Source organism: Papio anubis, chromosome 11, assembly GCF_008728515.1.
Source record: "Papio anubis isolate 15944 chromosome 11, Panubis1.0, whole genome shotgun sequence".
Lineage (NCBI taxonomy): Eukaryota > Metazoa > Chordata > Mammalia > Primates > Cercopithecidae > Papio > Papio anubis.
The window spans coordinates 45,259,046-45,285,580 of NC_044986.1; the positions used below are offsets into that span (position 1 = coordinate 45,259,046).

The following is a 26,535-nucleotide window of genomic DNA, read 5'->3' on the forward strand; positions in this document are numbered from 1 at the left end:
TAGAACAGACTCTCAATCTGCCATTTAGCAAATAATAAATTTAAAAAGACAAGAGAATTCGGAAATAATAAATATAAAAAGACAAGAAGATGAAAAAATAGCAAAGGTGACAATATTTAATTAATATATTAAAAATTTAATGCAAATAATTGTTTTTTCTAAAATTAAGATCCCAGTTTATAAGTTTACATGGCTGCAGGCAGCCCAACAGACCAGCTCATGTCAGAAGTTTAGAAACTGAATATTTCCCCCTCCTATGGAGATGGTCTGCTGAAAAATGCAATGAAGCATACTATTTGATAAATACAGGACTTTCGTTCTTTATGCTTTTAATAAAACTCTTTTCAGTAAAATGTCAAGGAAAAATCAAGAATTTAAACTTCTTCTAGTAAAAGTATTTCTCATTTTTCCATCAAGAGTGATGGAAAATTCTAGAATTTACAGAAAGGAAGTTGAAGGTATTCATTTTGGGTAGTAATTTATCATTACATTCTACAGTGCACAATAAGTTTTGCATCTTTGTAGTATAACTTATTCATGTTTTAAGTGTCTGTTTAAGCATATGTTAAACTTAACAGCCTTTAGAACAAGGCTTGTGTTTTCTTTCTCCCAATCTAATTAGGTAAAGTTATTTACCACCTCAATGTATGCAGCCAGGTTTTGAAAGGTAGATTCAGTATTTCTGATGAACTAAGACCCCTGTCATTTGTTCAACAGATGTTCACCTTCAAGGCTCACCACAATCTGCCCCACATCCATATCTCTAGTTTTATCTCCTAAAATTCCGCACCATAAAGCCTAGCTCCTACCAAGTCAATCCATTTTCAGTCTGCCAAATATAGAATGAACATTTCTATTTCCAACTTTATGCTAAGACCATTTTTCTCTCTAAAGCACTTTCTCCCTTTCCCACTGAATGTCCTTCAAGAAGTATTTCAGATTGTTTTATTCATTCATTCATTCATTCATTCATTCATTCAATACAGACTAAGAGCCTACATATATGAGGCACTCACAAACGAATTCTGGGAAAACACGAACAGGGAAGTCCAAGTAAGTACCTGTTTGAGTGGACTCTATATTCTACCAGAAAAGACACACATTGCACAATGGATTAAACTATTAATTAATTACAGTTGAGATAAGTGTTAAAAATATGAGTCACCAAGAACTACGAATACATGTAATGGGAAAAATGGCCTGGTCTTGGGGTTCAGAAAGACTTTCTTATTTTCTTATTTTTTTATTAATATATCATAGTTTTACATATTTTTGGAGTACATGTGATATTTTGATACATGTATAAGTGTGTAAAGATCAAATCAGGATAACTGGAATATCTGTCACTTCAAATATTTATCTTTTCTTTGTGTTGGTTACATTATAATTCTTCTCTTCTATTAGGAAGACTTCCTTGAGGAAGTGGTTGTGAGCTGAGCTTGAAGGACAAAAAAAGGGCCTAAAGTAGGGCAGAGGGAGGTCAATAAACAAACCTTCTTGATGGTTATTATAAAATTATGATATATTAGTAAAGATATGGTAAGGAAATTCTTGCCTTCCAAGCATTAAAACTTATTGCAACAGTGTTTCTCCCAATTATTCTTGCTTTCTGTAAAGCTGGGGACAAAAAAAAAACGATAACGATCTTACATTTAAACTTTAAGAAGCCACTAGGAAAAGGTGCCAGCCAATAGCCCTCGAAAGATCTGGGAAATGATCAGTCAAAACTGATCCCACTACCCTGAGCCCCACAATCCAGGCAATATAGGCAAAATATTCAAACGGATGTGAAAGCTTGGTCCTACAGAGAGTGCCATGTTTCTGGAGAGAAGTTTTATCTTCCAAACTCTGTAAGCAGAGACTAGTAGCTCTTCCTCAGGCGCTTACTGGAGAATGATTCAGAAGTAAACTCTGGGAAGGAGCTCCCAGAAGGAGTAACAGAGACCTAGTTCCCTGGCTACGTACTTGCTGAACTGTTGAACCCACGGGGCCTAGGGCAAAGCTCTGCTGGTAGGGCTGCCTATAAGGAGAGGACTGTTAACAGTAACAGAAAGTTTCATAAGAGGCTAAACACTACCTGGCCAAGGAAACACACCACACATATGGTCTACATATAGCCCATCATGGAGGAACAGGCGAGAGGAGCCAATTCCCCCTACCTACCACCAAGAAGTCCGTCTTAGAGGCAATCAATGGTTCTGTAAGCTTATAGTTTGTAGATGTTCAGAGACACACACACACACACACACACACACACACACAGACCCCTATAATCCACTCTGCCACAATTCCCTAGCACCACAGGTGCCACAGACAGGTCTAGCTGGAATTTAGGGTAGAGAGACCAAGCTCCAAACTGAGACTGAAGTTTAAACATAAACACAACGAGTCTTCAAAACCAAAGTGAGATGGTTCTAACAACCAAAAGTGACTAGAAAGTTGTAGTAAAGGACCAAGATGTCTTAAGGAATTCTCTCTAGATAGACATGGAGTTCAACATAGAGACGTTGAGGGCAGTTCTGGGAAAAAATAAAGTTGTCTCATGTTTACAGCTCAAATAGTTCAGACTCCTTAAAAATGACTTAAAACCACAAATTGACTATAATGAAAACGACGACAGTATTGCCACATGAATAAATAAAGGGAACAGAATAGATATCCAGAGATAGACTCAAGTATATATGGAATTTAACATATGACAAATGAGGAATTTCAATTTAGTGGGGAAAAAAAGAATCTCTTATTAAATAAATGGTGCTGATATAATGGATATCACTCTGGAAAGACAAAAAAACAAAGCTAGACACCTTTCTCATATTTTATGTAAACATATATTCCATGTAAAGATTTTAATGCAAAGGATAAAAATTAAAAATATCAGGAATATAATTCAGAATACTTATATGACTTTAGAGAGAGGGAGATAATCCTTAGCAATCAGGAAATCAAGTATCTATTAAAGAAAAAGACACATTTGACTAAATAGAAATCTTAAGAAATTACTACGGCAAAAGAAATAATAAACAAAAGCAAAAGATAAATAAATGCCAGTCTGGGAAATATTTGTAGTACTATATTACAAATATTGATATCCTTCATTTATGAAATGCTCATAAAAAACAAATAATCCACTAGAAAAGTAAACATAGGAAATGACTAGGACATTTCATAGAAGAGGAACTCTAAATGACCAATAAGCTTATGAAAATAGGCTGAGTTTTACTTTTAGTCAAGGGAAATGCAAATTAATGCAAGAGCAGTTAACCTGTTTTTACTTATCACTTTGGCAGAAATTTTAAGATTGATAAAAATTTAAAATATCCAGTGCTGATGAGTATATAGGCAAACAGGCATTGTCAAACGTTAAGAATGAGAATCATGACAAACTTTTTGGAAGGTAATACGGCAATACCTATTAAAACATACAGGTTTTTTGAGCCAGAAATTTCACTTTGGGGATCTTATCACCCAATATAGCATTAAGAGCACCAGTATTTAAGTATACGTAAACAAGGATGTTTATCAAGGCATAGCATTTAATAGAGAAAAAACTGGAAACCACATGAAAGTCCATCAATAAACAAGAGATGAAAGACAAAATTCCAGTACTCCCAAACTGAAAAATGTTATGCAGCTGTTTAATAAAAATAAATCAGATGTGCTTTTCTGAAAGAATGTTGAGTAAATAAGCAAAGTGCAAAACAATAATTTTAGAAGGTACCCATAGTCATCCAAAGCTTTATATGATTGGAACAAAGTGTGGTAGGGCACTCGCTAAACTGTTAACATCAGTTAGCTCTGCAGAATTGGAAGGAGGGCAGGGCCAGGAATAAATTATTAGTTCATCTTTGGATTGTTTCATTTGTTATTCAATTACATATCAGCTTTGAAAAGTAATAAAAAATTATTTGGGGAAGGGAGAGAAATAACTAATTTTTTTAACCTACCGAACAGCATCTAAGACGGTTAGCATTCAATAAATATTTGTGAATTGAGGGAGAAAAGGAAAGGAAGAAGTCAAAGTAGGTTATAAACAGGTTTGTAAGGAATAAGAAGAGAACCATGAATGAAATGACAATTTATTGGACATTCTATGAATAGACTGTGTGGGAAGGAATAAAGAGATACTTGATAAAATCAGCAAAAATTAAAAAATGGAAAAAAGTAATGTAAATAGTAGGCACCAATGAAAAGGATAAAAACAACACAGTAGTTACCCCAATAAATGTAAAAGGGTTGAACTCACCTATCAAAAGAAAAAAATAAATAGTAGATACCAATGGAAAAGATAAAAACAACACAGCAGTTACCTCAATAAATATAAAAGGGTTAAACTCTCCTATCGAAAGAAAGAGATTTTTCATGTTGGATTTAAAACACTCAGCTAGGTATATTGTTCTCTGGAAACATCTAAAACCAAGTAACCATAAATCAACAAAAGTGATCATATTCACAATCTCCATAAATATCATAAAATATTTCTTAACATGCCTAATAACTAATGTGTAAGATCTTATGACAAAAGCCATAAAATTTTACTGAGGACATTAAAATACCTAAATAAGTGGAGAGATGTTCCATTTTCTTAGATGAGAAGATAATCTGTTATAAAGATGCCAATTCTTCCTAAATTAATGCTTAAATTGAGTGTAATTCAAATCAATATTCCAACAGGAGTTTTTAATGAAACCTGATTCTAAAGTACACTCAGAGAAATAAAACAGATTAGCTAAGAAAAAACAGGACAAAAATCAAGAGGGCTTTATTCTACTCTACATCAACATAACTGTTTCCATAAGGAAAAGAGTTTAGTGAAAAGAATCTGTATTTCATATTGGCAGTATTAAAGTCACACTTTGTAAAACTGGAAATCTCCTAAATGCCCATCAACTGGTTTACTACATTAAGATAAATCAAAAGACGAGAGCACTACGCAGTAAAAATAATGATGCACATGAATATTCATTGGCACTGAAAAGATATTCTTAAGAAACTGTAATATAGTTTTGAAAAAACCACTAAACAATTTCACTTACCTTAAGTATAGCATTAAGGTCCAAGTTGATGATTGGATAGCTGACGCCAGAGAATGTAGCCAGAGGTTGGAAAGAACAGAGTGACAGGAGGGTGTGAAAAGTTTTGTTTTGCTTACAAGAGTGTTAAGTGAGGAAAGGAGTGGGATGGTATACAGGTCACCACTGAGAAAGCAGTTATTGACCAGAGAATCCCTGGAAAGTTGGAAAGGTACCCCCAAGATCTTTATTTTAATAGTTCATTTAAAAACCTAGCATCAATAAATGTACTGGAACTTTCAAAAACCATTATACTGGATGAACAAGTGCTATAATTTTTAAATGTCAGCAAAATTATTCGATCAAATAAATAATGTCTTACGAATTGAAAACTTTTCTACATTGAAATAAAGTAGCATTTCCTTAATCTTTGTGGTTGTATTTTAGAATTTTAAAAACAATTCCATTTTCTCCTAAATTATAATTAAACATATATATGCTTATCTGTTCTATATCTGCATCTATTGCCATCATAGATCTGTGAAGCGCTATATTTCTAGACAGAGAAATTTTACTTCTGTTATTCATATATTCATATATGGATGTGATCCTTTGGTTATTAGAGTTTGCCTTCTTGAGATCTTCTCTGCTTTTATTATATCTTTGCTATCACATAGAAACTAGAAATTAAAGAATTTACCAGGATAAATTATTTAGGGAAAACAAACTCCTTTCCCCATCCTCCAATCTAGGAAACAGAAGCTCAACATTATGTTTTGAAAGGTTGGAATGACTGCAAATACGCACGTGCGCGCGCGCACACACACACACACACACACACACACACACACACACACACGAGAAAGTAAAGCATCTTTCTCTTGCAGGATTAAACTGGTGAATCCCTGAAAATCAGAGGGTCAGGGGGTGGAGATGAGTGCTATAACTAGAAGCAAAACTAGGAGGAGAGATTAGGATTCCTGAATCTATTGTTTAAGGGTCAGGGGTTTGAGGAATTTCTGTGCATGGTAGAGAGGAAGATCAAGTACACATGGAAGAGCTATGCATACCAGTGGTTAGAGTACAAGCTCTGGAGTCATTTTACTGAGGTTCACATCTCAGTTTCACTAAGAATTGAGACAATAATAATGCCTAGGATTACTTTGAGGATTAAGTGATATAATCTTTGTAATATGAATATAGAGAAAGTAGCACTATTATAGAACCAGAAAGTAAATCATAAGAGGGTCACAATATGATACATGAGGTTTCTCTATTCTCCCAGCTGGGAGAAAGTTTAATAAATGTAATAAATAATTGCCAAAAGAAAAAACAATTACATCTGTTTCTTCCATAAGAAGAAAACTAGAGAAAGAGTTAGATGACAGAAAACAGATCACTCTATAATGGAAAGGGAATTCTTTCACGTAAGATATGATACTTATGTTAATCCTAAAGGCTACATATGATTAGAAAGAGAGAGAAAGAGAATGAGAATGAGAAGAAAAATACATAAAGCTATAGATAAGGGGCTGTTCATAAGTCTGTACAAATGTGAGTCATGTAGCACATTCCTAGTTCTGTCACTCATTAATTAAGCGCTTTTTGGTAAGTTATTTAATTCTAATGGGCCTAAATTTATTACCTGTGATATGCAGTTTTATGAATTATATTATAGTTATAGTGTTATTCTGTGTTTCTGTCATTTTCACAGTCCTCTCTAGTTTAGATTCCAAGGGGGAACTATAATATATATTTCACACACTAGATGGCAATATATGGCTTTGTAAATGGATGTCTTTTTCATAGAAGTCTAAGATGTCTAATAATCAAATAAGAGCTAATTTTTCTCCAGAAAACACAGAGAGAAGGGTAGACATTGACTAATTCTTCATACTGAGGTCATTACTGAGATTTATAAAGTAAACAGAAAGCACGTGTTTTAATCCCTTTGATTTGACCCATAGATGTTAAAGGATCTTGTGGGATATTCTCGTTTAAGTCTTTAGTGCCAGCAAGAGTTATTTCATAACAATGAAGTAAACACAAAATGATTTCCATGGGGGTCCAATTCTGAATTGAGTCAGTTCAATACAACATCCAAAGACCCTCATCCTCAGTCAAATATATGAAGTCAATTATTCTTAAACTTTTTCATCATAAAGAGCCTACATATGCCACAATACTCCTCCACTAGAAAAAAGAAGATCTATTTCTTTTCAGCATGATACATTTTTTAAAAGTGTCAATGTTATCTTTCTTTTCTTTTTTTAAAATTAATTAATTAATTAATTAATTTTGAGATGGAGTCTTGCTCTGTCACCCAGGCTGGAGTGCAGTGGCGCAATCTCGGCTCACTGCAACCTCTGCCTCCCGGGTTCATGCCATTCTCCTGCCTCAGCCTCCCGAGTAGCTGGGACTACAGGCGCATGCCACCACACCCAGCTAATTTTTGTATTTTTAGTAGAGATGGCTTTCACCATGTTGGCCAGGATGGTGTCGATCTTTTGACATCGTGATCCGCCCACCTCAGCCTCCCAAAGTGCTGGGATTACAGGCGTGAGCCACTGCACATGTTCAATATCATTTTTTATAATAAGAGTAAACTATTCGTATTTTTAAAGTTATGATTATTCAAAAAATCGTAAGGAAGAAAATGAAAATCATATCTGAGCAATAGCCAATGTTAATGTTTGTCAAATTATTTTTGATAGATGAAAAAATATACACGTACATATTTTAATCTTTTTTCCAAGTTAAAAATATTTATAAATCTTTCTGTTAATAAATAAATTATTATATTAGTGGTCACTACCATTCTATTTTTCGCAGGTACATATTTACAAAATGTACACAGGAAGTGTTCTGAGAACACACATCTTAATTGAAAAGCCTGGTCTTGCCCCACAACACTATTTTTCACAGAATTGACAGAATTGGTCCCATTAAATGATTAACAATGGACCTATGCAGACAAAAGGAGAAAGACAACAGAACAGAACCTAAGAAATGAGCTGATGAAAAATACATATTAGAAAAATTTTGCCAGGAAGCAAATTAGTTCAATAAACTCTCAGGCATTAGTTCATAACAGTAAAAGAATACATGACTTCTTTGAAACAATACCTCAAGGAAGGGGCCAAAAGGAACTCTTGAAAATTACATGGATAACATGGAGAAAAGGCTAGAAAAAAAGTAATGCAAAGATCAAAGTTGAAAGTGAGTTAAGAGAAAACAGAAGCTTTGAGAGGGAGATACTTTAAGCTTTTGTAGATATTCTGAGATCACAATAATGAAACAGAAATAAATCTTCAAATAAGTATTAGAAGGAAACTTACCTAAATAATAGAAAAGCTGAATGTTCAAGGCAAAAGTGGACAACATAGCCCATGAAAAATGAACACAAAACTAGTCACAATAAGATACTTATGAAATTACTGGGCTCAAAGATAAAAAATATAAAAGAGATGGTTCTAAAGTAAAATATCCCTGAACAGTTTAGAGGAAAAAGCATACAACAGAAAAATGAAAATAAAAGAAAGAACATTTCATTTATAAAAGTTCATTGGAAAGCAAAATAAAATTAAAATGAGACTAGAGAACTTAATCAAAGGATATAATTTTAATGAAGGTTTAGTATGAATCAAATAAAATCATAAAGCAAAAATTGCCACAAAAACCCCAGGAAAGACAGAAAGAAAAGCAATAATAGTAGGTGAGTTAAGTTATCTTTCTCAGCCAAACACAGCTCAAGTACACACACAAAATACAAGATTTAAAAAGATTTAAATAAAATTATTAATTAGCAGGCCCTTAAACACATTTAGGAGTCAGTCTATGACGTGGTGTTGCTTTAGATGTCACTAATACAAATATTGAGAAATACTTTCAAAATGTAATGTTAAAGGATCTCTCTTGATATACAAAACTATGCATCTTTTAAATATTGGAATATGTAATTTACAGCACAAATGAATGTCCTGACTGATGGCTATACTGTATTTTTATAAAATGTTATAGTATGTTATTAAAACAATCTAAAAATCAATCCAGTTATTGCCAACCTCCATGGCAATAAATTATCCTACTTTAAATGTCTTTGGCAACAAACTAGAAGTAGATTCATAGAGAGATCATTCAAATTAGTCTCCCACTTTACCTATAGGCATCTAATAAATTTTCCAATTTCTTCTATATTATTATCAAACACTGTACTAGCAAATAAGCTATATTATTTCTGCATAGTAGAACTGATACTCAAGGAAAATTTGCTTTCAAAATTCAACAGCAGCTATGCCCTTCCTCAGAAAACAATTTCTTCTATAGTTCTAAATCTAAGATCTATAAAACATATTTATTACCAGTTTTCTATTAGTGGCATAAGAAGCCATTTCTCTATCAAATCCAATGTCAATGTTAGCTGTGCAACAAAGTAAAAAGCTACAGGCATGTCAACACCCACTGCCATCCCACAGCCCTGAAGCCTTGTCCACCACCACCAGACTCTGTTGTAACTCATAGGCTTCAGGAAAGATGAGGTACCCTCTACAATTCAATGACCTGATGGGCCACGGTCAGTGAGACATGATGAAAGCAGGAGAAAATAAGTGAAATCTGTGCAGATAGTGGCAAAACAGAGCCACAAAAAAGTAAGAACATGGCTTATTTAGTTTTCTGCTCCTGCATTAATTTGCTAAGGATGAGGGCCTCCAGCTCCATCATGAGCTTTTATCTGGAATCCAGGTAATAGGGAAATATATAGAGACAGATAGTAGATTAATGATTGCTTAGGGCTGGGGGCAGGGATGGGGATGGAGGGATGGGGGTGATAGCTAAAGGGGACAGAATTTCTTTTTGAGGTGACAAAAATATTCCAAAATTTACTAATTACAGGCATTGATAATGGTTGCCTGTATCAGTTATTATACTAAAAAACACTGAATTATACATTTTAAATAGGTGAACTGTATGGTATGTGACATATCTTAAAGCTACTTTGTGTGTGTGTGTGCTGCTGTTGTGTTGTTTTGTTTTGTTCTGTATTAAGAGGTGTGTCTTAGGGGTTGGGGAAGAAGTCAGGGAAGAGGTGAGCCAAGAAGTCCCAAGCAGGGAAGAGCATAAGACAGAGACTCAAGAGTAATCCACGATGGGTTCATATAATCAATACATGCAAGGCAAAGGTGCAAATGTGAGGAAAAGAGATACAAATTGTTTGGACAAGCTGATGCTTTATGACAGCAGTTCTCAACCCTGGTTGCACAATAGCATCACTTGTTTACAAGGCGAGTCACTTTTTGAAGATACATCAGTTGCTCTGTTCCAGAAACAAGTAGATTTGCTAAGGCAAGGTATTAATAATAATTCTTACAGTGTGGCTTTACACCGAACCTTCAGCATCACCTAGAAACTTGTAAAAAGTGCAAATTGTCCATGCATACCTCCATACAACCAGAAACTCAAACTGTGGCCCAGTAATCTGTGTTTTAACAAGTCTTCCAGGTGATTTGGATGCATGCATAAAAACAAACCAAAACAATGGCAACAAAAATCCACCAGAGACAGGGTGAACATTCTGCACCCAGACCCTTGATGTGAACATAATATGGTGTACCCTTCTAGTTCTTTTTGTCAGGCCTGGGAATAGCTATTACCAAGCAATTTTTCTAAGAAACGTTTGTTTTAACCTTTGTTAAGGAAAGCAAAACCCAGCTTTTAGCTATATTGTTCAGAGACCTGAAAAGGAACTGAAACAGATGTTTTAGATATTTAAGGTTTTAACAGGAAAGTATTCCAATTTAAAAACCAAGATATCATCTTTTTTTTTTTTTTTTTTTTTTTTTTTTTTTTTGTAACAGCGAAGTTATGAGAAATCTGAAGTTCTCTCAAAGATTTAAGATTTCAATTCTAGGGCATATAGATATTAGATTGGACTTCCCAGACACACTGGATGAAGGAGAGAGAGAGCAGCTGGAGTACCAAAAAGGATGTCAATTCATACTCCTGGCCTGATTCAGGACACCCTTCTTACCTGGTAAATAGAACTTTATATAGAGCAACATACTATTTGAAAGTAAGTAAACTGATAAAAAGTAAATGAATTAAAATGAACATATAGAACGAATTAAATTAATGAAAGTCAAAGGAATATGTAAATACAATTTTCAGATCTGAACTTAAGCATAAACAACTAGTATTTTAAAAAATAAGGTCTACTGCAAAAACAAGCAATGGGGAAAAGACTCCCTATTTCATAAGTGGCGTTGGGATAAGTGGCGAGCCATATGAACAAGACTGACACATGTTCACCTATGTAACAAACCTTCACATGTACCCCCAAACCTAAAATAAAAGCTAAAAAAAATTTTTAAAAAGATTATATCATGGTATTCTAGCACCTTGAGAAAAAACAGAATAAACAAAGAAATCTGAATAGATTCCTTTAAGAAATCGAATTTGTAATTTAAAATTTTACCACAAAGAAAACTCTAGGCCTAAATGGTTTTACTAGTGAATTCTTCTAAACATTTAGGAAAGAAATAACACCAAACTTGTATAAAAATGCTTCCCCCGAACAGAAGCAGGAAACATTGCCCAAATAATTATATGAGACCTACATACCTCCATGTCGAACAACTGGAGAAATTAATACAAGAAAAAATACTACAGCTTAATCATTCTCATGGACATGAATGCAAAAATCCTAAACAACGTATTAGCAAGCCAAATTCAGATTTACATAAAAAGTATTAAAACATAAGGCCCCTGTCAATATAGAGTATTTCTTTCCTTCTTCATACAAATCCACATTTAATGAAAAGAGAATATGAAAAGAATAAGAAAAAAGTCTATTATGGGATTCTATTAATGAGAATTTTACAGAGAAGGTGAAGAAGTAATATGGACCAGTGAAGTTTTTCCTAAGGTCTTTTGGAAACACATTCATTCAGTCGATCAATTGGTCATTCACTCATTTCACAAATATTAAAGAACACCTATGCAGTGAACATCATTGTTCTTGATTACTCAGCACACAAGTTCTCTTCATAAGCAGTACCTATATTTATTTTGAAGTGTTACTTTGTCCCACTGATTACATGCAATGCAACAGGATTATAATCCAAGATGCTGCAATTCCCTAGCCATCGGGTTGCGAATAAAACCCATGTCAGGTCAATAGGATGCTCTCTTGAAATTTAAGTCTTGGGCAGTGGCACAATGACACTGATGGGGCACACCCATTCTAAAGGTAATGTTCTCACCAGATTGTTGCCAGCTAGGGCTTTTTATATAATTCTTATTCCAGGGGGTTGGGGAAGGAAAAACAAGGCACTTTAGTCCAAAGTTTCAAGGTTTCAATTATGCAAGATAAGTAAATCCTGGAGATCCACTGTATAGCCTAGTGTCTATAGTTAATAATATCATATTGTATACTTAAAAATTTGTTAAAATAGTACATCTAATATGTTATATATTCTTTTTTTTTTTTTTTTTTTTGAGACAGGGTCTTGCTCTGTCACTCAGGCTAGAGTGCAGTGGCACAATCAGGGCCTACTGCAGCCTTGACTTCCCAGGCTTAGGCAATTTCCTGCCTCAGCCTTTTGAGTAGCTGGGACTACAGGCACATGCCACTATGCCTTGCTACATTTTTTTTTTCTTTCTTCCTCTTCTTTTTTTTTTTTTTTTTTTTTTTTTTGTAGAGATGAGGTCTTGATATATTTTCCAGGCTGGTCTCGAACACCTGGGCTCAAGCAACCCTCCTGCCTCGCCCTCCCAAAGTGCTGGGATTACAGGCGTGAGCTACCACACCTGGCCTATGTTAAGCATTCTTATTACAAAAGAAAAAAATAACTTATAAAGGGGAAAAGGCTTTTGGAGGTGATGTGGATATGTTGATGGCATAGATTGTGATAATGGTTTTAAGAATGTATACTTATCTCCAAATTCATCACACTGTATACAGTATATACAGCTTTTCATATGTCAGTCATACTCAATAAAGTGATTTAATAAAAGAGGACTCATGCAAGGGCTAAAAGATGAGACCACATGCTTTCTAAGACTCCCTTCAATTCTAAGTTTCTGTGATTAAAATGAACACTCTCAGCTAGGATTTCGGTATCAGTAAGGAAAACTGGCCTGATGAAACAAAAGCTAACTGAGCAAGTGCAACTTCTTGGAGAAATGTATCCTCCCTGCCCCAGTACTTAATACCTTTATTCCTTTTTGGTTTCTCATATCTGAATCCCTTCCTACTACTTAGTACAGGAATTTTACCTTTCGGACTCCTCACATGTGCCTTTTGCTGACACTGTCATCCTGTTCACCTCTGGATCTCAGAGTTGACTTAGAATAAACCCAAAGTCTCCCGTTGTTCACACGTACAGTAGAAATTCTAATGTGGCCACTGGCGTACTCTCTTCTCCTTCCCACCATCCCCAGCATTTCTGGCAGTAGAAGTGCAAACTCTACCACTGCCATCCCACCTGCACTGAGTTACATCTCATCTGTGCTGAGTCAAAGTGGCAGGAAAAAGATGTCTGTGGATTTATCACATGTTTCTGGTGGCAGTGCACCAGGAACCCTCAGGAATCATGAAGAAAATCTTAGGTATCTACCTAAGAAAACCTTAGCTATACCACCTCCCCTATTCCCACTTCTGAGAGTAAATAGCTGCTGTCAACTAGGAAAGATATAAGCAGGTAAATGACATTTCTAAATTGGTAGTTGTAGGTTAGCGTCTACTTTGGGGAAAGATAGGAAACCAGACCCTCTGCACATACTTTCACCACCACATTTTATATCAAAAAGAAATTAAACAAAGGTTACTAAGATAAAGTGAATAATGCTAAACCAATTGCAGTATCCAAAGACTTAGCAAGGATAAAAATTTTCTTTGAATTTTAGTTGCTTTATTAAAATTTGGCTCTTCTGGCATAATTTTAGCTTCTTCAGCATAAATTACTCATCCCCTCTCACCCATTCCTTCTCATGCCTCTCATTCACAAAAGGGCTAGGCAACTGCCTCAAACAGAAGTAAATACAATTAGAGAGCAACCCAGAGAACAAGAACATAGGAAATGAGGCGATCCAAGCAAGCACTTGTACATAAAAACTGTTTCTTAAAAATGGCCATAAACACTGCTCTTCCTTTAGGCGAAATCATTGCATATCCATCAACAATACTGACTTGTTGAAGACATGGGCAATAAGAAGAGTGTTCAACTTCTAACCAGTTAAAAAAAATCCTATGGGTTTCATTTTGGCCTAGACTAATATCACAAAGAGGGCCATAAGTATCAGTGTTAAAGACAGAGAGAGTCTATCACTTGTCCTTTGCTAAGAGAGTTAAACCAAATTCATGCTTTATCAAAGAAATCCCATTCCCGGAGGCAGGTAAATGGCAAACACAGACTCACAGTTGGTGATGTCACCTTGAAGCTGCAGAATCTGAGGAACTGGCATTGTCAGAACAATAAGATCAAACTGCTCGGGGGGGCCTGTTTGTTTGGATACTTCCCATTTGTCATTTCTTAGATTGATCTGTGTCACATGATGTCGGAAGTATACTTCTGCACCTGTTCCAAAAGCAAAATCATGTCCCCATTATCAGAATTTCATATATGAATGAGGGGGATATGAGTAGTCACAAACTGAATCCATTCAAGTGAACAAAATGGCCAAGACTGTCTTCCACAGTACTCAAACTCTCTTCCTTTACTATCTTTCTAATTTAGTGGGAATTCATCCCTACCTGGCATCCTTGGACTTCCCTATCAGTGCCTGCTCTGAATCAAAAACTGCTCCTACAATTAATGATAAAAATAAAAACAATAACTATAGCTACTTCTCATTAAGCAGCTACTATATGCCAGCTGCTTGGTACACATTATACTAATTCATCTCACAGACAAAGAAATAGATTGAGAAATAGCATGCCATGATTTAAAACTATACCCATCTGACTCTACAGCTCATCATTTTTGCAGAACAAGTATACATTTCAGTAAACACGTGTGTTAGCAATGAAACAAGAAGAGCAATATTCCCTATTAAAGAAATTAATATTTCCTATTAAAGGACCTGAAAAAAGTTCTCTGTAAGGGAAATGCCAGTTCTCATCAATAGATCAATTGTTGTCATTAAGAAGAATCAGAATTTAGAAACATACTCTAGAGTACCCTCCCATAACATTTTCCTTGTTAGCACTTAACACAAGCATATTTTAACAATTATTTCTTTAATATTGTCTCCCCTTTTAATCTGTAAACCCCATGAGCTACAAATTACACCTGTTTTGCTTCTATGTATAGCATATAGTATACATAGCATAGAATTTATTAGGTATGTATTTATTTAAAATAATGAATTATGAGGCCAGGTACGGTGGCTCACACCTGTAATCCCAGCACTTTGGGAGGCTGAGGTGGGTGGATCACTTGAGGTCAGGAGTTCGAGACCAGCCTGACTAACATGGTGAAATCCTGTCTCTACTAAAAATACAAAAACTAGCTGGGTGTGGTAGTGCACGCCTCTAATCCCAGCTACTCAAGAGGCTGAGACACGAGAATCACTTGAACTCGAAGGCAGAGGTTGCAGTGAGCTGAAATTGCACCACTACCCTCCAGCCTAGGCAACACAACAAGACTCTGTCTCAAAAAAATTAAAATAAAAAGAATGAATTATGAACCATAAACTGAAAGAAAGTACAATTAGGTCATTAAGTCTTCTTAGTAAACTAGTACCTTCCAGTTTTCAAAAAAATTTGATTTACAAGTAAATCTACTTTTATTCAGCTTTGTGTATAGAAAAAGAAAGAAATGAAGACGTAATGAGGGAGGAAAAAAGCACACTGAAAGATTCCATTCATCTTTACCTGGGTAATCTCATGTTCCCAGTCACTAAAAATCCAGCTAAAGTTCATCCCAAAGCTTCCTTTCCATAGCCACTCCAGCTCAGTGTGATCCTTCCTCTCTATGATATTCTTCAACCATCACTGCTTTACTACTCATTTTGACATTGATTCAAAATATCTGCATGCTTTAGTTGTATCTTATCTACGTAATAATACTCAAGGCTCCTTCATGTCACATCTTCAGATCTCATACACCTTTATCTCTTTCATTGACCCTTAAATAATGCTACACCCTAGTAAGCACTCCGATTTTTAAAAAATCAAATGTAAATGTTAGAAGAAACATAGTTCTAGCTAGCCCAAGGGATCAATCTCTGTTCAAGGCAGTGTGCATCATTCTGTTCAAAGATTAGAGCAAGGGGCTTGTAAACAGTACTCCATCTTGCCTGAGGGCTTTTCTAAGGCCCCTGCTTGGGGAAGGTGCAAATAATCTGCACTTTCAACACATATCCACCATCTCCTTTATTCCAACAAGGGTAGCTCTGCTTCACTCTGTTTTTATTTATTTAGGATGCCTCACCCTACTTGCCTCACTTAGTTCGTGGCCCTGTCCCAGACCTCAGCTAAGTCAACTGATTCTATGTTTTCTCATAATACTCCTTTGAAAAGAACAATATGCTGCTGTTGTTGCTGGCATGAGTGTGTGTTTAAGGGGACTTAAGTTCACAGTCCTAGAAAATTCTTCATGCCCCAGATGAATGCCTTGAAAATGTATCCCAATGGCCACAAGGTGTTCTGCAAGGTATAGGTATATATATATATATATATATATGTGTGTGTGTGTGTGTGTGTGTGTGTGTGTGTGTGTGTGTGTGTATGTCAGTGGTTCTCTAAGTACGGACCCCAGACCAGCAGTACCTATGTACTAGAAAATGCACATTCCTGGGCCCCAACCCAACCATACAGAATAAGAAACTCTAGGAATTAAGCCCAGCAATCTGTGTTTAACAAGTTCCCTTAGTCTTGTCATCATGCGCACTAAAGTATGAGAACCACTGGGGTAGGTGGACAGGCCCAAATCAAACACCACTGGCAAAACTGCCCAAAAAGTAGCATTTATCAAGAGGTAGAGGAAATAGTATAGCCTCTCTTATTAACCAGAAACGTTTCCTTTCCAACTGCTCAGAGCAAAATTTTTGGGAAAGTGGCATTTCCTTGTGAAAGTAATTAATAACTTTCATAAAGATGATGTGTTTAAATCTATAAGTTCTGGAAAACTCAATTTTAAAACAGATAAATTGTCTCAAGAGTTACTTCTGAGCTTAGTAAATTTGACCATGTCCCTCCCTTGCACAAAACCCTTCAATGGCTTCCCATTGCACTTAGAGTATAAAATCTTTAACAATGCTTACAAAACCCTGTATAATCTGGCCCTGCCTTAGTCTTCAGCATCATCTTTTACCACTTTCTCCCTCACTCACTACCTTCCAGTCACAATGACCTTTTATTCTTGAATGCACTAACCTCCTCCTACTACTTCAGAACAGTTCCAATTTGATGTGCCCACTGCATGGAACTCTCGTCATTCAGCTCTCAGCCTAATTCCCTCTTGCTCACCTTTCAGGTACCCATGAAAATATCAGTTCTTCAGGGATGCTTTCCCTAACACATCTCCCCCATCACTCCTCTATAACCTACTGGGCTAGGTCCTTTTATTGTAAGCTCTCTCATAATGCTCTCTTTCTTCTTAACATTTATCATGCATCTTTTCTTTGTTTGTATAATTAGTTTAACGTATTTTCTTCCCACTATACTCTACATTAACAGAGGCCAGGATCATGTCTCTTATTGACTCTTGTTTCCCCAGCACATAATATTTAATTAGAATAAAATGATCTTCAGATAGCTATAAAGATATCAGAAGTCTAAGAAGGTTTAAACATTTTACAAAGGCAAATGTGTTTCTGTTATATATTTATTCAATTTTATCCCTGGCCCTCCTCCGTTTTAAGGAGAAAATCCAAGTTTATGTTTCTCCTATGATTTCCCACAAATAGGTTTTAGTGAGCAGCAGTCAGAACTGCTCAGATGGGACCTGAAGTGATGTGAACCATGTCTAACTGACTACACAGCTTGAAGTAAATAGAAGAATGCTTAACCTGGTTTTCATGCCATCCTCTAGCTTCTCTACAAAGGACATCGTTACGGATGAGTGCCAAGATCACCCGCTGGGAGAAATTCTGAGACAGAACCACCCAGACTCACTTCCCCTCTATCAATTTTAGAAAGAAAATAGGCACAAAAATAAAAAGAGAGAGAATAATAAAAGTAAATATTACCATACAGAAGCCATCCTAGCTAATGGCATCTGCCACCTAAACCATTTTTTCTAATAAATTGATCCTGTCTACTTTGACAGGTTACATTGCACATGTTGACTTTCCAGATCACTAGCCAATGTCCTTTTTAGGTAGATGATAAAATAAAAACAAATAAATGCAGCAACAGTCCTCCCTGTTGGTAGGAAAAGCTAAATAAAAGCTTCTCACTCTGTGTCCTGGAGGCTAAATTCATCTTTTTATGAATAACTTAATAACATGAGACCTTATTCAAAAGCAAAAGGACCTGGTCCATCATTTTCCAAATGTCATATGCAGGAACCATCAGGTGACCAATTTTCCAGGTTGCACAAAGAACTAAGGTGGTATTACTTTTTAATATCCACTTCCCCCTATGTCAGGAATTAACTGATGAAAGAAGGAAACTAGGGGCACAGGGAACTATGAGGTTGTTCTATTGAACCATGTGTCTACTGACACATAGCACCAGGAGCAATGGGTACAATCTTTCTACTGTAGGAAAATAATCAGTAAGGAAAGAGAAAGCTCTACAAAATAGATGTTAAATTGGAGAGTATGAGCACCTCTCATTGCCCTCCATGAGAGACTTAATAGAAAAAAACAACATGATTAATTGCAAGGGCACTCCGGTTCTGTTACCAACTAGCCAAGCCACCTTAGACAAAGTACCTGAGTCTTATTCTCTGCGTTAATAAATAGGGATGATGATTAACTCCCTTGAAAATTTACTATGAGAATTAGAAATTACATACGTAAAGTACCTAAGGTAGTGTCAGATAAATAGTTAGCACTTAATAACTGATAGCTAGAATCACTTTTGCTATTGTCATTTCTCACCCCAGCATAATGACAACTATTATAAAAAAAAAAAGAAAAAGAAAAAGAAAATCATGTTTCACTCACTCAAGAAGATTGTATTAATGGAGAAGGCAGTCAGTGAAACTCATGCCAATAAATACAGTTTTATCTGCAATGAGGTTAATGTGAACACATCAGACAACAAATTAAAATAGAACATAAGGTCAAGAATAAAGTATCTATTTCCCTTACCCCTTACTGTTTGTTCTGGGAAGTTGGTCTAGTTAAATATTGGCTTTAAAGGTTTGAACCTATTCTAAAGCATGCCTGATTAGGCATATCCCAGACAAATAATTTCCCCGGGAGTCTGGTCCCAATCTGAATGACCACTAGTTGGTCCACCAGATTGTGGGGTTTTAAACTCAACTAGATTCCAAAATATAGAGTATTTTTGAAAATAGTTGGCAATTTGATGTCTTAAAGTGAGGAATATGTGAAGGTCAGCTTCATTCAAGTAGAATATTTTTTAAACTAACATTTATCAAGAGATTACTATGTGACTGGCTTACTATTTGCTTGAATTTGAGTGCATTATATCATTAATTCCTCACAACACTTCGTAGTAAGAACTTCCATTACAACATTCTGTAGTAAGTACCCTATTTTTTTCATTTCATTACTCTCATTTTTTTCAGTGAAAGAACTGAGGTACAGATTTTAAACTCTCCTAATATTACATGGACAGAAAGTGATGGTAGGACATTAATTGGAATCCAGGTCATTCTGATATCAGGGACTGTCTTAGCTTACTGTGTGGACAAACCAAATGTTTTTGTGGACCATTTATAGAATAGAAAGCTTTAAATGGACTTAAAGAATGTTTAAAAGTGATGTAATTATAAAATTAAAAATATTATAGGTAGTCCAACAAATCCTATAATAATAGATTGGGGTAGAAGAGAAAAAGAATCTTGAAGTATTACAAAAATAACATTAAAAAACGAAAGAAAAATTTATATAAACTCAAGTTAAATAGACCATGAACTCGATGTAAAATAAATTTTTAACATTTATATCACTCTACCTACTAGGTACAAGGTACTATTAGGCTCTGAGTGAGCTACAAGGAATTAAAAATAATCTCTTCCTCAAAAGCTTAAAAAGCAAAATTGGAAGTTAAAACATATGTATTCTCCCAAACACCTAATAAAATAAGGAGACAGACGCAATGTATTTAAGGATGTTTCTCTGCCAGGACATCAACTCCATGAAGGCAAGGACATTGGTTCTTGCATCATTAGTACCTAGAACAATGTTTGGCATTATAGTAAGTATTCAATAAATGTTTATTGAAGAAAAGGATATATGTATGTATGTATGTATGTATGCATGTGTAGGGGTGTAAGTTCAATAAAAATCGACTGAAAAAAGGCATATTAATATGAGAAAAAGCATACAAATTTATTTAATCGTAGTTTTTCATGACACTGTGGTAGGAGCAAGCCCCCCAAAATCTGGCCATAAACTGGCCCCAAAACTGGCCATAAACAAAATCTCTGCAGCACTGTAACATGTTCATAATGGCCCTAATGCCCAAGCTGGAAGGTTGTGGGTTTACGAGAATGAGGGCAAGGAACACCTGGCCCGCCCAGGGCAGAAAACTGCTTAAAGGTATTCCTTTTTTTTTTTTTTTTTTTTGGTGAGGTTTTATTCATTTATTTATTTTATTATACTTTAAGTTCTAGGGCATTCTTAAGCCACAAACAATAGCATGAGTGATTTATGCCTTAAAGGCATGTTCCTGCTGCAGTTAACTAGCCCAACCTATTCTTTTAATTCGGCCCATCCCTCCGTTTCCCATAAGGGATATACTTTTAGCTATTTTAATACCTATAGAAACAATGCTAATGACTGGTTTGCTGTTAATAAACATGTGAGTAAATCTCTGTTTGGGGCTCTCAGCTCTGAAGGCTGGGAGACCCCTAATTTCCCACTTCACACCTCCATATTTCTGTGTGTGTATCTTTAATTCCTCTAGCGCTGCTTGTTAGGGTCTCCCCAACCGAGCTGGTCTTGGCACACTGAAACCTTCAGACTGAAGACCCAAAGATACAGGAGTCAACTTTTTTTGCTTAGATTCAGCAAAGTATGGACAGCTGTGCAGCAGTATGATTCGACAAAGGGTTATATCTATGGCTAACAAACTGGTGAAACCCATCAAGGTCTGTCTGTCTCGATTCTTCTTGACCTCTCTATGCAGCATTCTTTCTTTACGGTTATGGGTCATGACCCTCTCTGGAACTGTTATGAGCTACAATCAAACATGGTAGGTCAGATAATTTCTTTATGACCAGTTTTTACAAAGGAAGGCAGGGGAAAGCTACAGTGATAGTCTTAGGCTTTATGGCTGGTTTGCGGGGAAAGGGAGTTCTTATTTCTATGACCTGCCTTGGGAAAAGAGATTCTATTTTCTAGGGCTAGCCTCAGGGATGAATGCAAGGCCAGAGAAAGGAGGGCAGGAGAAGGTCAAAGAGAGCAACTTCTGAGGGCTTCATTTTGGGATATCATTTTCTAAGCTCCTGCACATGCATGCATGAATATCGGATAGTAAGTACCTGATGATTTCAATAAGTATACTCACCCAACCTGGGTCAAGAGAAAATCATGGTGGAAACAAGATTTTTTAAAGTTATATGGCCACACTATATAAAGCTGATAGTAACATTCTATAAAACGTTCAATAGTGTCACCATCTGTGATGGTCAATTTTATGTGTCAACTTGACTTGGCCATAGGGTGCCTACATATTTGGTGAAACATTATTCTGGGTGTTTCTATGAGCATGTTTTTAGACGAGATTCACATTTATTATCAGTAGATCAAATAATGCAGATTGCCCTCCCTAATGTAGGTGGGCCTCATTCAATCAGTTGAAGGCCTAAATAGGACAAATGCATTGATCCTCCTTCACATAAAGGAGAATTCTTCCTGCCTGAAAGCCTTTGAACTGGCTCATCAGCTTTTTTCCAGCCTTCAGAGTAGAACTGAAACACTGGCTCTTCCTGAGTCTTGAGCCTGCCAGCTCTTGGACTAGAACTATACCACTAGCTTTCCTGGGTGTCTACCTTGCTGAATCATCCTGCAAATCTTGGGCCTTGCCAGCCTCCGTTAATTATGTGAGCCAATTCCTTATAATAAATCTCTCTCTTTATCCATACACACATACACACACACATGCACACACACATATACATATATACCCTATTGGTTCTGTTTCTCTGGAGTAGTCTAATAAACCATCATATACTGAATCTCAAATGGAGAAATAGTTTAAGCCAGAATGGTATTTATTATGTTCTCATGTTGTTTATTCAATCTCACTAACCTCTCTGATGCCCAGTATCAAGGATTCTTGAGGTTCTCAATAAGCAATATTTGATGATAAAGACCAAAACAGTAATTATGCTAGAAATAGCTTATAAAAAAATTCTTAGCCTACATCCTTTCTCAGTTATCTTGACTCGGGTACTTAACTAAATTATGATTCATCAAGAAGCTTCATTCTGTTTTTTAAAAAAATCATCAATTATCTAAGAAAAATTCTATTTTCTTTTTTAAAAGGTCTATTTTCAAAACACTCATAAAACATATAAGGAACAAATGAAAATCCTAATAGAAAATGGGCAAAGGTTATGAATAAGATATTCACAGAAGAAAACTGCAAAGAGCTGGCTAACAAAACAAAAAAAATGCATAAACTCACTTGTAATAAAAGAAATGCAAAATAAAACCACAAAGAGATCCAATTTTTAACCTATTACACTGGCAAAAATTAAAAATTTCCATTATATCCAGATGTGGGGAAAGAAACATTCTCATCACTATTGGTGAGATGTTCTCTAAGATGAATACACAGCACAACCTAGCTAAGTTAAAAATGCACATATCGTTTGGCATAGCTATTCTTCTGTGAGGAACTGATCCTAAATAAAGGTATGCTTCCAAAAGCATGTCAACAGTAGACATGCAGCAATGTTTGTATTAGCAAAAACCAAAACAATCTTCCAACCCCATACAGCCTAAATATTTACCAGAAAGCTAATAGTTAAATAAATGATGATACACATATGTCATAAATACTAGACTATCATTAAAGAAAATGGATTACACTAAATTTGCTGATATGAAAATAGATCTGAGTCAAAGAAGGTATAGAATCATTTATGTAAAATTATCCCCTTTGAGTATATTTTTAAAAGAATATAAAGAAATATATATGTATATATATACATGCATCTATAATATCTATATTATAGATAAATAGAGACAGCCATGTAGCTCAATAGAGAGATGCATAAACATTGTTCTGGAAATATACACTGGAAACTTATCAATGATTACTTTGGGGAAGGACTAGCTATTGATCAGCAAATAGAGCACCTAATTTTTATAACTTCCTGTGTAGTATTAATATGTAACTATGTGTGTAACTTGTTTTTAAATGCTAATTTTAAAATTTAGGCAGAGAAAATCTTACTCCTACCTGATTCTTTCAAGTAATGCTTAATAATTGAAGAAATTCCTTGAGGTGCCACAAAGTTGCAGTCTCCTGCTTTCATCACCATTCCTTCAATAGGCGAGGTTAGAGGCCTCAAAATGCCATGGGCTAACAGTTCATCATAAAAACTGAAATAAATCAATATGTATATTTAATGTAATTATATACCATGAATACCTCTAAAAGACTATATTTTCTTTCAATAATTCTCAGAGGTTATAATTCAAAATCATAGATATCTTCCTATGAATATTTTGTATTACATAAAATGTATATTTTGTGTTAAAACTTATAATACAGGTGAAGAAGAGAAATGTTTTGAGAATCCATAGGTCTTTTGCTGACATTAGTAAAAGGCCTATATCTCTGTAAGTACGTTTTTGAAGTAAAGTTAATGAAAGCAAACAAATTTATTTAGTATATCAATTTTAAATTTGGTTCAGAAGATTGACCCCCATCACAGCTAGTTGCCTTCTTCCATAACACCAACATAGTAATTGATATTTATTGAGCCCTTACTATGTTCCATTTATCAGCTAATCTAACATTCACAACAACCCTATGACATCATACAACTGCTAAGATTGATTCCACTTCTCGCAACTAACTCACCGTTGGTGCTTTTTGGCATAATGAGGAGTGCAGGTGATGTACTGAGCACCCAAGTCAGCTGTGCACTGAGGATTATGAGGACTGCTGGCTGTAGTCATTCTTCCACCTTGAATTAATCCACAGGAAAATGTCTTACTGCATTAGAATGAGCCTTAGCAATTAATTCAATGCATCTTAGGTTACCCCAAACAGATTACTTCAAAAATATCTTAAGAAACTCTTTTAACTTGAAGTATTTGATAGATTGTGAGATTTTAGAAGAAAAGGAGTCGTGAACAATGTAACAGTCTCCAGCACCATTATAGTGCACATATTTAGTAACAGGAGTCAGCGAATGGATAAAACTAAAAATGATGAATGAAATGTCAGAATAAATGAGTCAGCTAATGCTCTTTCATTCATGCAGTCAATCTTCATCAGAATGACAGGATTCTGCAAACTAGATCTTCAGAAAGTCTTGGTCTGTGATCACTTTGGGAGTTTCATAATCTGCAGAAAGCTGCAAAGCCAACAGACAGACCAAGGCAAAAATCTATTTATTAGGGACAGCAGTAGGCCCAAGCTTTGCAAACTCGGGTCCGGGCCCCTCCCACGCCGCTCTCTCAGGTCTCCCTCTATAGAGCGCAGAGTACTCCTGCCCCGCCCCCACCCTCGCCCCTTCTTGGGCCTTTTCCCGGGCGGCGGAAGTCCCCGATCACGTGACGAGGCGCGCAGCTGAGCGCATGGGCCGGGCTACACCGCCTCTCAGGGAGCTGAGGATCTAGCGTTGTCGCCTTAGACTTTCTCGGATGCAGGCCCACACCACCCCCGCAGGCCGGCCGGCTGGCCTCTTTTCCCAGGTTTCGGCGTTTAGACAACTCACCTGAGTCCTCAGCCTTGTCCCACACAGCAAGGTACAAGGGACGGGACGTCTGCCTCCTCAGCAGCGCAGCGCATAAGCTTCCTGTCACCCCGGCGCCCACGATCAGCACCCGCGCCATGGCGGTAGGGAGCCGCGATCCGTGCTGAGTCTCCGCGGCGGGGCGGACCGGCCCGGGCTTTGTGGAAAGATGGCCGGACCGGCGCTAGCGCTCTTTGGTTCCGTGCTCCCTTCGCCGACCTGGGCCCTGAGCTGTCCCTCCGGCCGGCCTGCAGGGGGCGGAGAGGAGGCGGTCGGAGCTGAGAGGCCCCTCGGTCCTTGACGAGTAAACCTGGGGCTGCGGAGAATCGGGGCTGTCTTGTCTCCTCGCTTTGGGGGCCAGGCGCATCCAGAGAAGTTCCGCACTCCGGGCTGCCGGTCGCCGAGAAAAGCCTGGAAATGGTGTGGACTATTGTTGGGAGAACCCGCCTCGCCACAGAGCTGACGTTGACCACAGCAGAGAACCAACCTACCCTATCTACTATGATAACTCTCTTGCCCGTTGGGATTTTTGCTATTTTACTATTCTAGATTTGAAAGTGGGAAGAAGAAACACCAGCGATACCACGGGCAACCTTTCCCCTAATGCTGGAATGGCCACTATTAGCAAAATAGACACATCTTTTGGAATCTGGGAGACATTTTTCTTAGACCCGGGACTTTGTGTAACCTTCCTGAACCTCAATTTCTCCATCTGGGAAATGGGAACAATAACGTATACCTTTCAAACTTGTGAATATTAAAGACAACGGTTGATTCATCAGAAAATTCTAAATTACTCTTCAATAAGTTCTATGTCAGAACGCATTCCGTATGTTCTAAGGAATATAAAGATGAACAAGAGGATTGGTGCCATTCCCATTGTTTTTTCCCCCTCCTAACATTGTACTGGAAGTTCTCAATGAAACAACAAAAGGCAGTGAGAATACTGAGCTATTAAAAAATAAATAATTAAGTTACACTGACTTGCAGATAAATTATTACCTGGAAAACTAAGAAACTGAACAAGTATCAGAATCAGTAAGAAAATTGACAATGGTAGCCAATTATAATGGAAACATTTAAAAATCAGAATATTTACTTCATGTCCCCATCATGAAAAAAAAATACCATGCATCAAATGGGTGATAAATTAATACTAGATATATCTAATGAAAGAACTAGAAGAAAATGTAGGCGGGCATATATGACTAAGAAGACATTGTTAAGCATAAAAATGAAAGATGGAACTGAACAGAAAAACAATACATAATCATTTACAACTTGTGTGTTACAAAATACACAAAACAAAATACGAATAGTAAATTTCTGAAAGGTGTATGAAAGATTAAAGTTAATATCATTTAAAAACATGATTCAAAGTCTTAAATACACAAATGACAAAAGCCAAAAGGAAAATGTGTATATATTGGATAGAGTTCTTGAATAAAAAGAAATACATAAGT

The 26,535-nt window shown here is 36.3% G+C and overlaps 1 protein-coding gene across 2 annotated transcripts in view; it reads right to left on the reverse strand.

The window, feature by feature from the left end:
- Positions 1-26,534, reverse strand: part of LOC101018358 (renalase) — a 101,779-nt gene extending 75,245 nt beyond the window's left edge. Inside the window, exons 1-4 of one of the 2 annotated variants that reach the window (XM_031652207.1) lie at positions 25,055-26,534; positions 24,193-24,298; positions 23,566-23,708; positions 14,429-14,587 (exon numbers count right to left, since the gene is read on the reverse strand). In XM_031652207.1, coding sequence (XP_031508067.1) covers positions 14,429-14,587; positions 23,566-23,708; positions 24,193-24,298; positions 25,055-25,172 — 526 coding nt within the window. In that variant the 5' untranslated portion in view covers positions 25,173-26,534. Of the gene's footprint in view, positions 1-12,778; positions 14,588-23,565; positions 23,709-24,192; positions 24,299-25,054 lie in introns of those variants that run through there. The other variant, XM_031652206.1, reaches the window with a different exon arrangement.
- Between the last annotated feature and the right edge of the window lies 1 nt (position 26,535).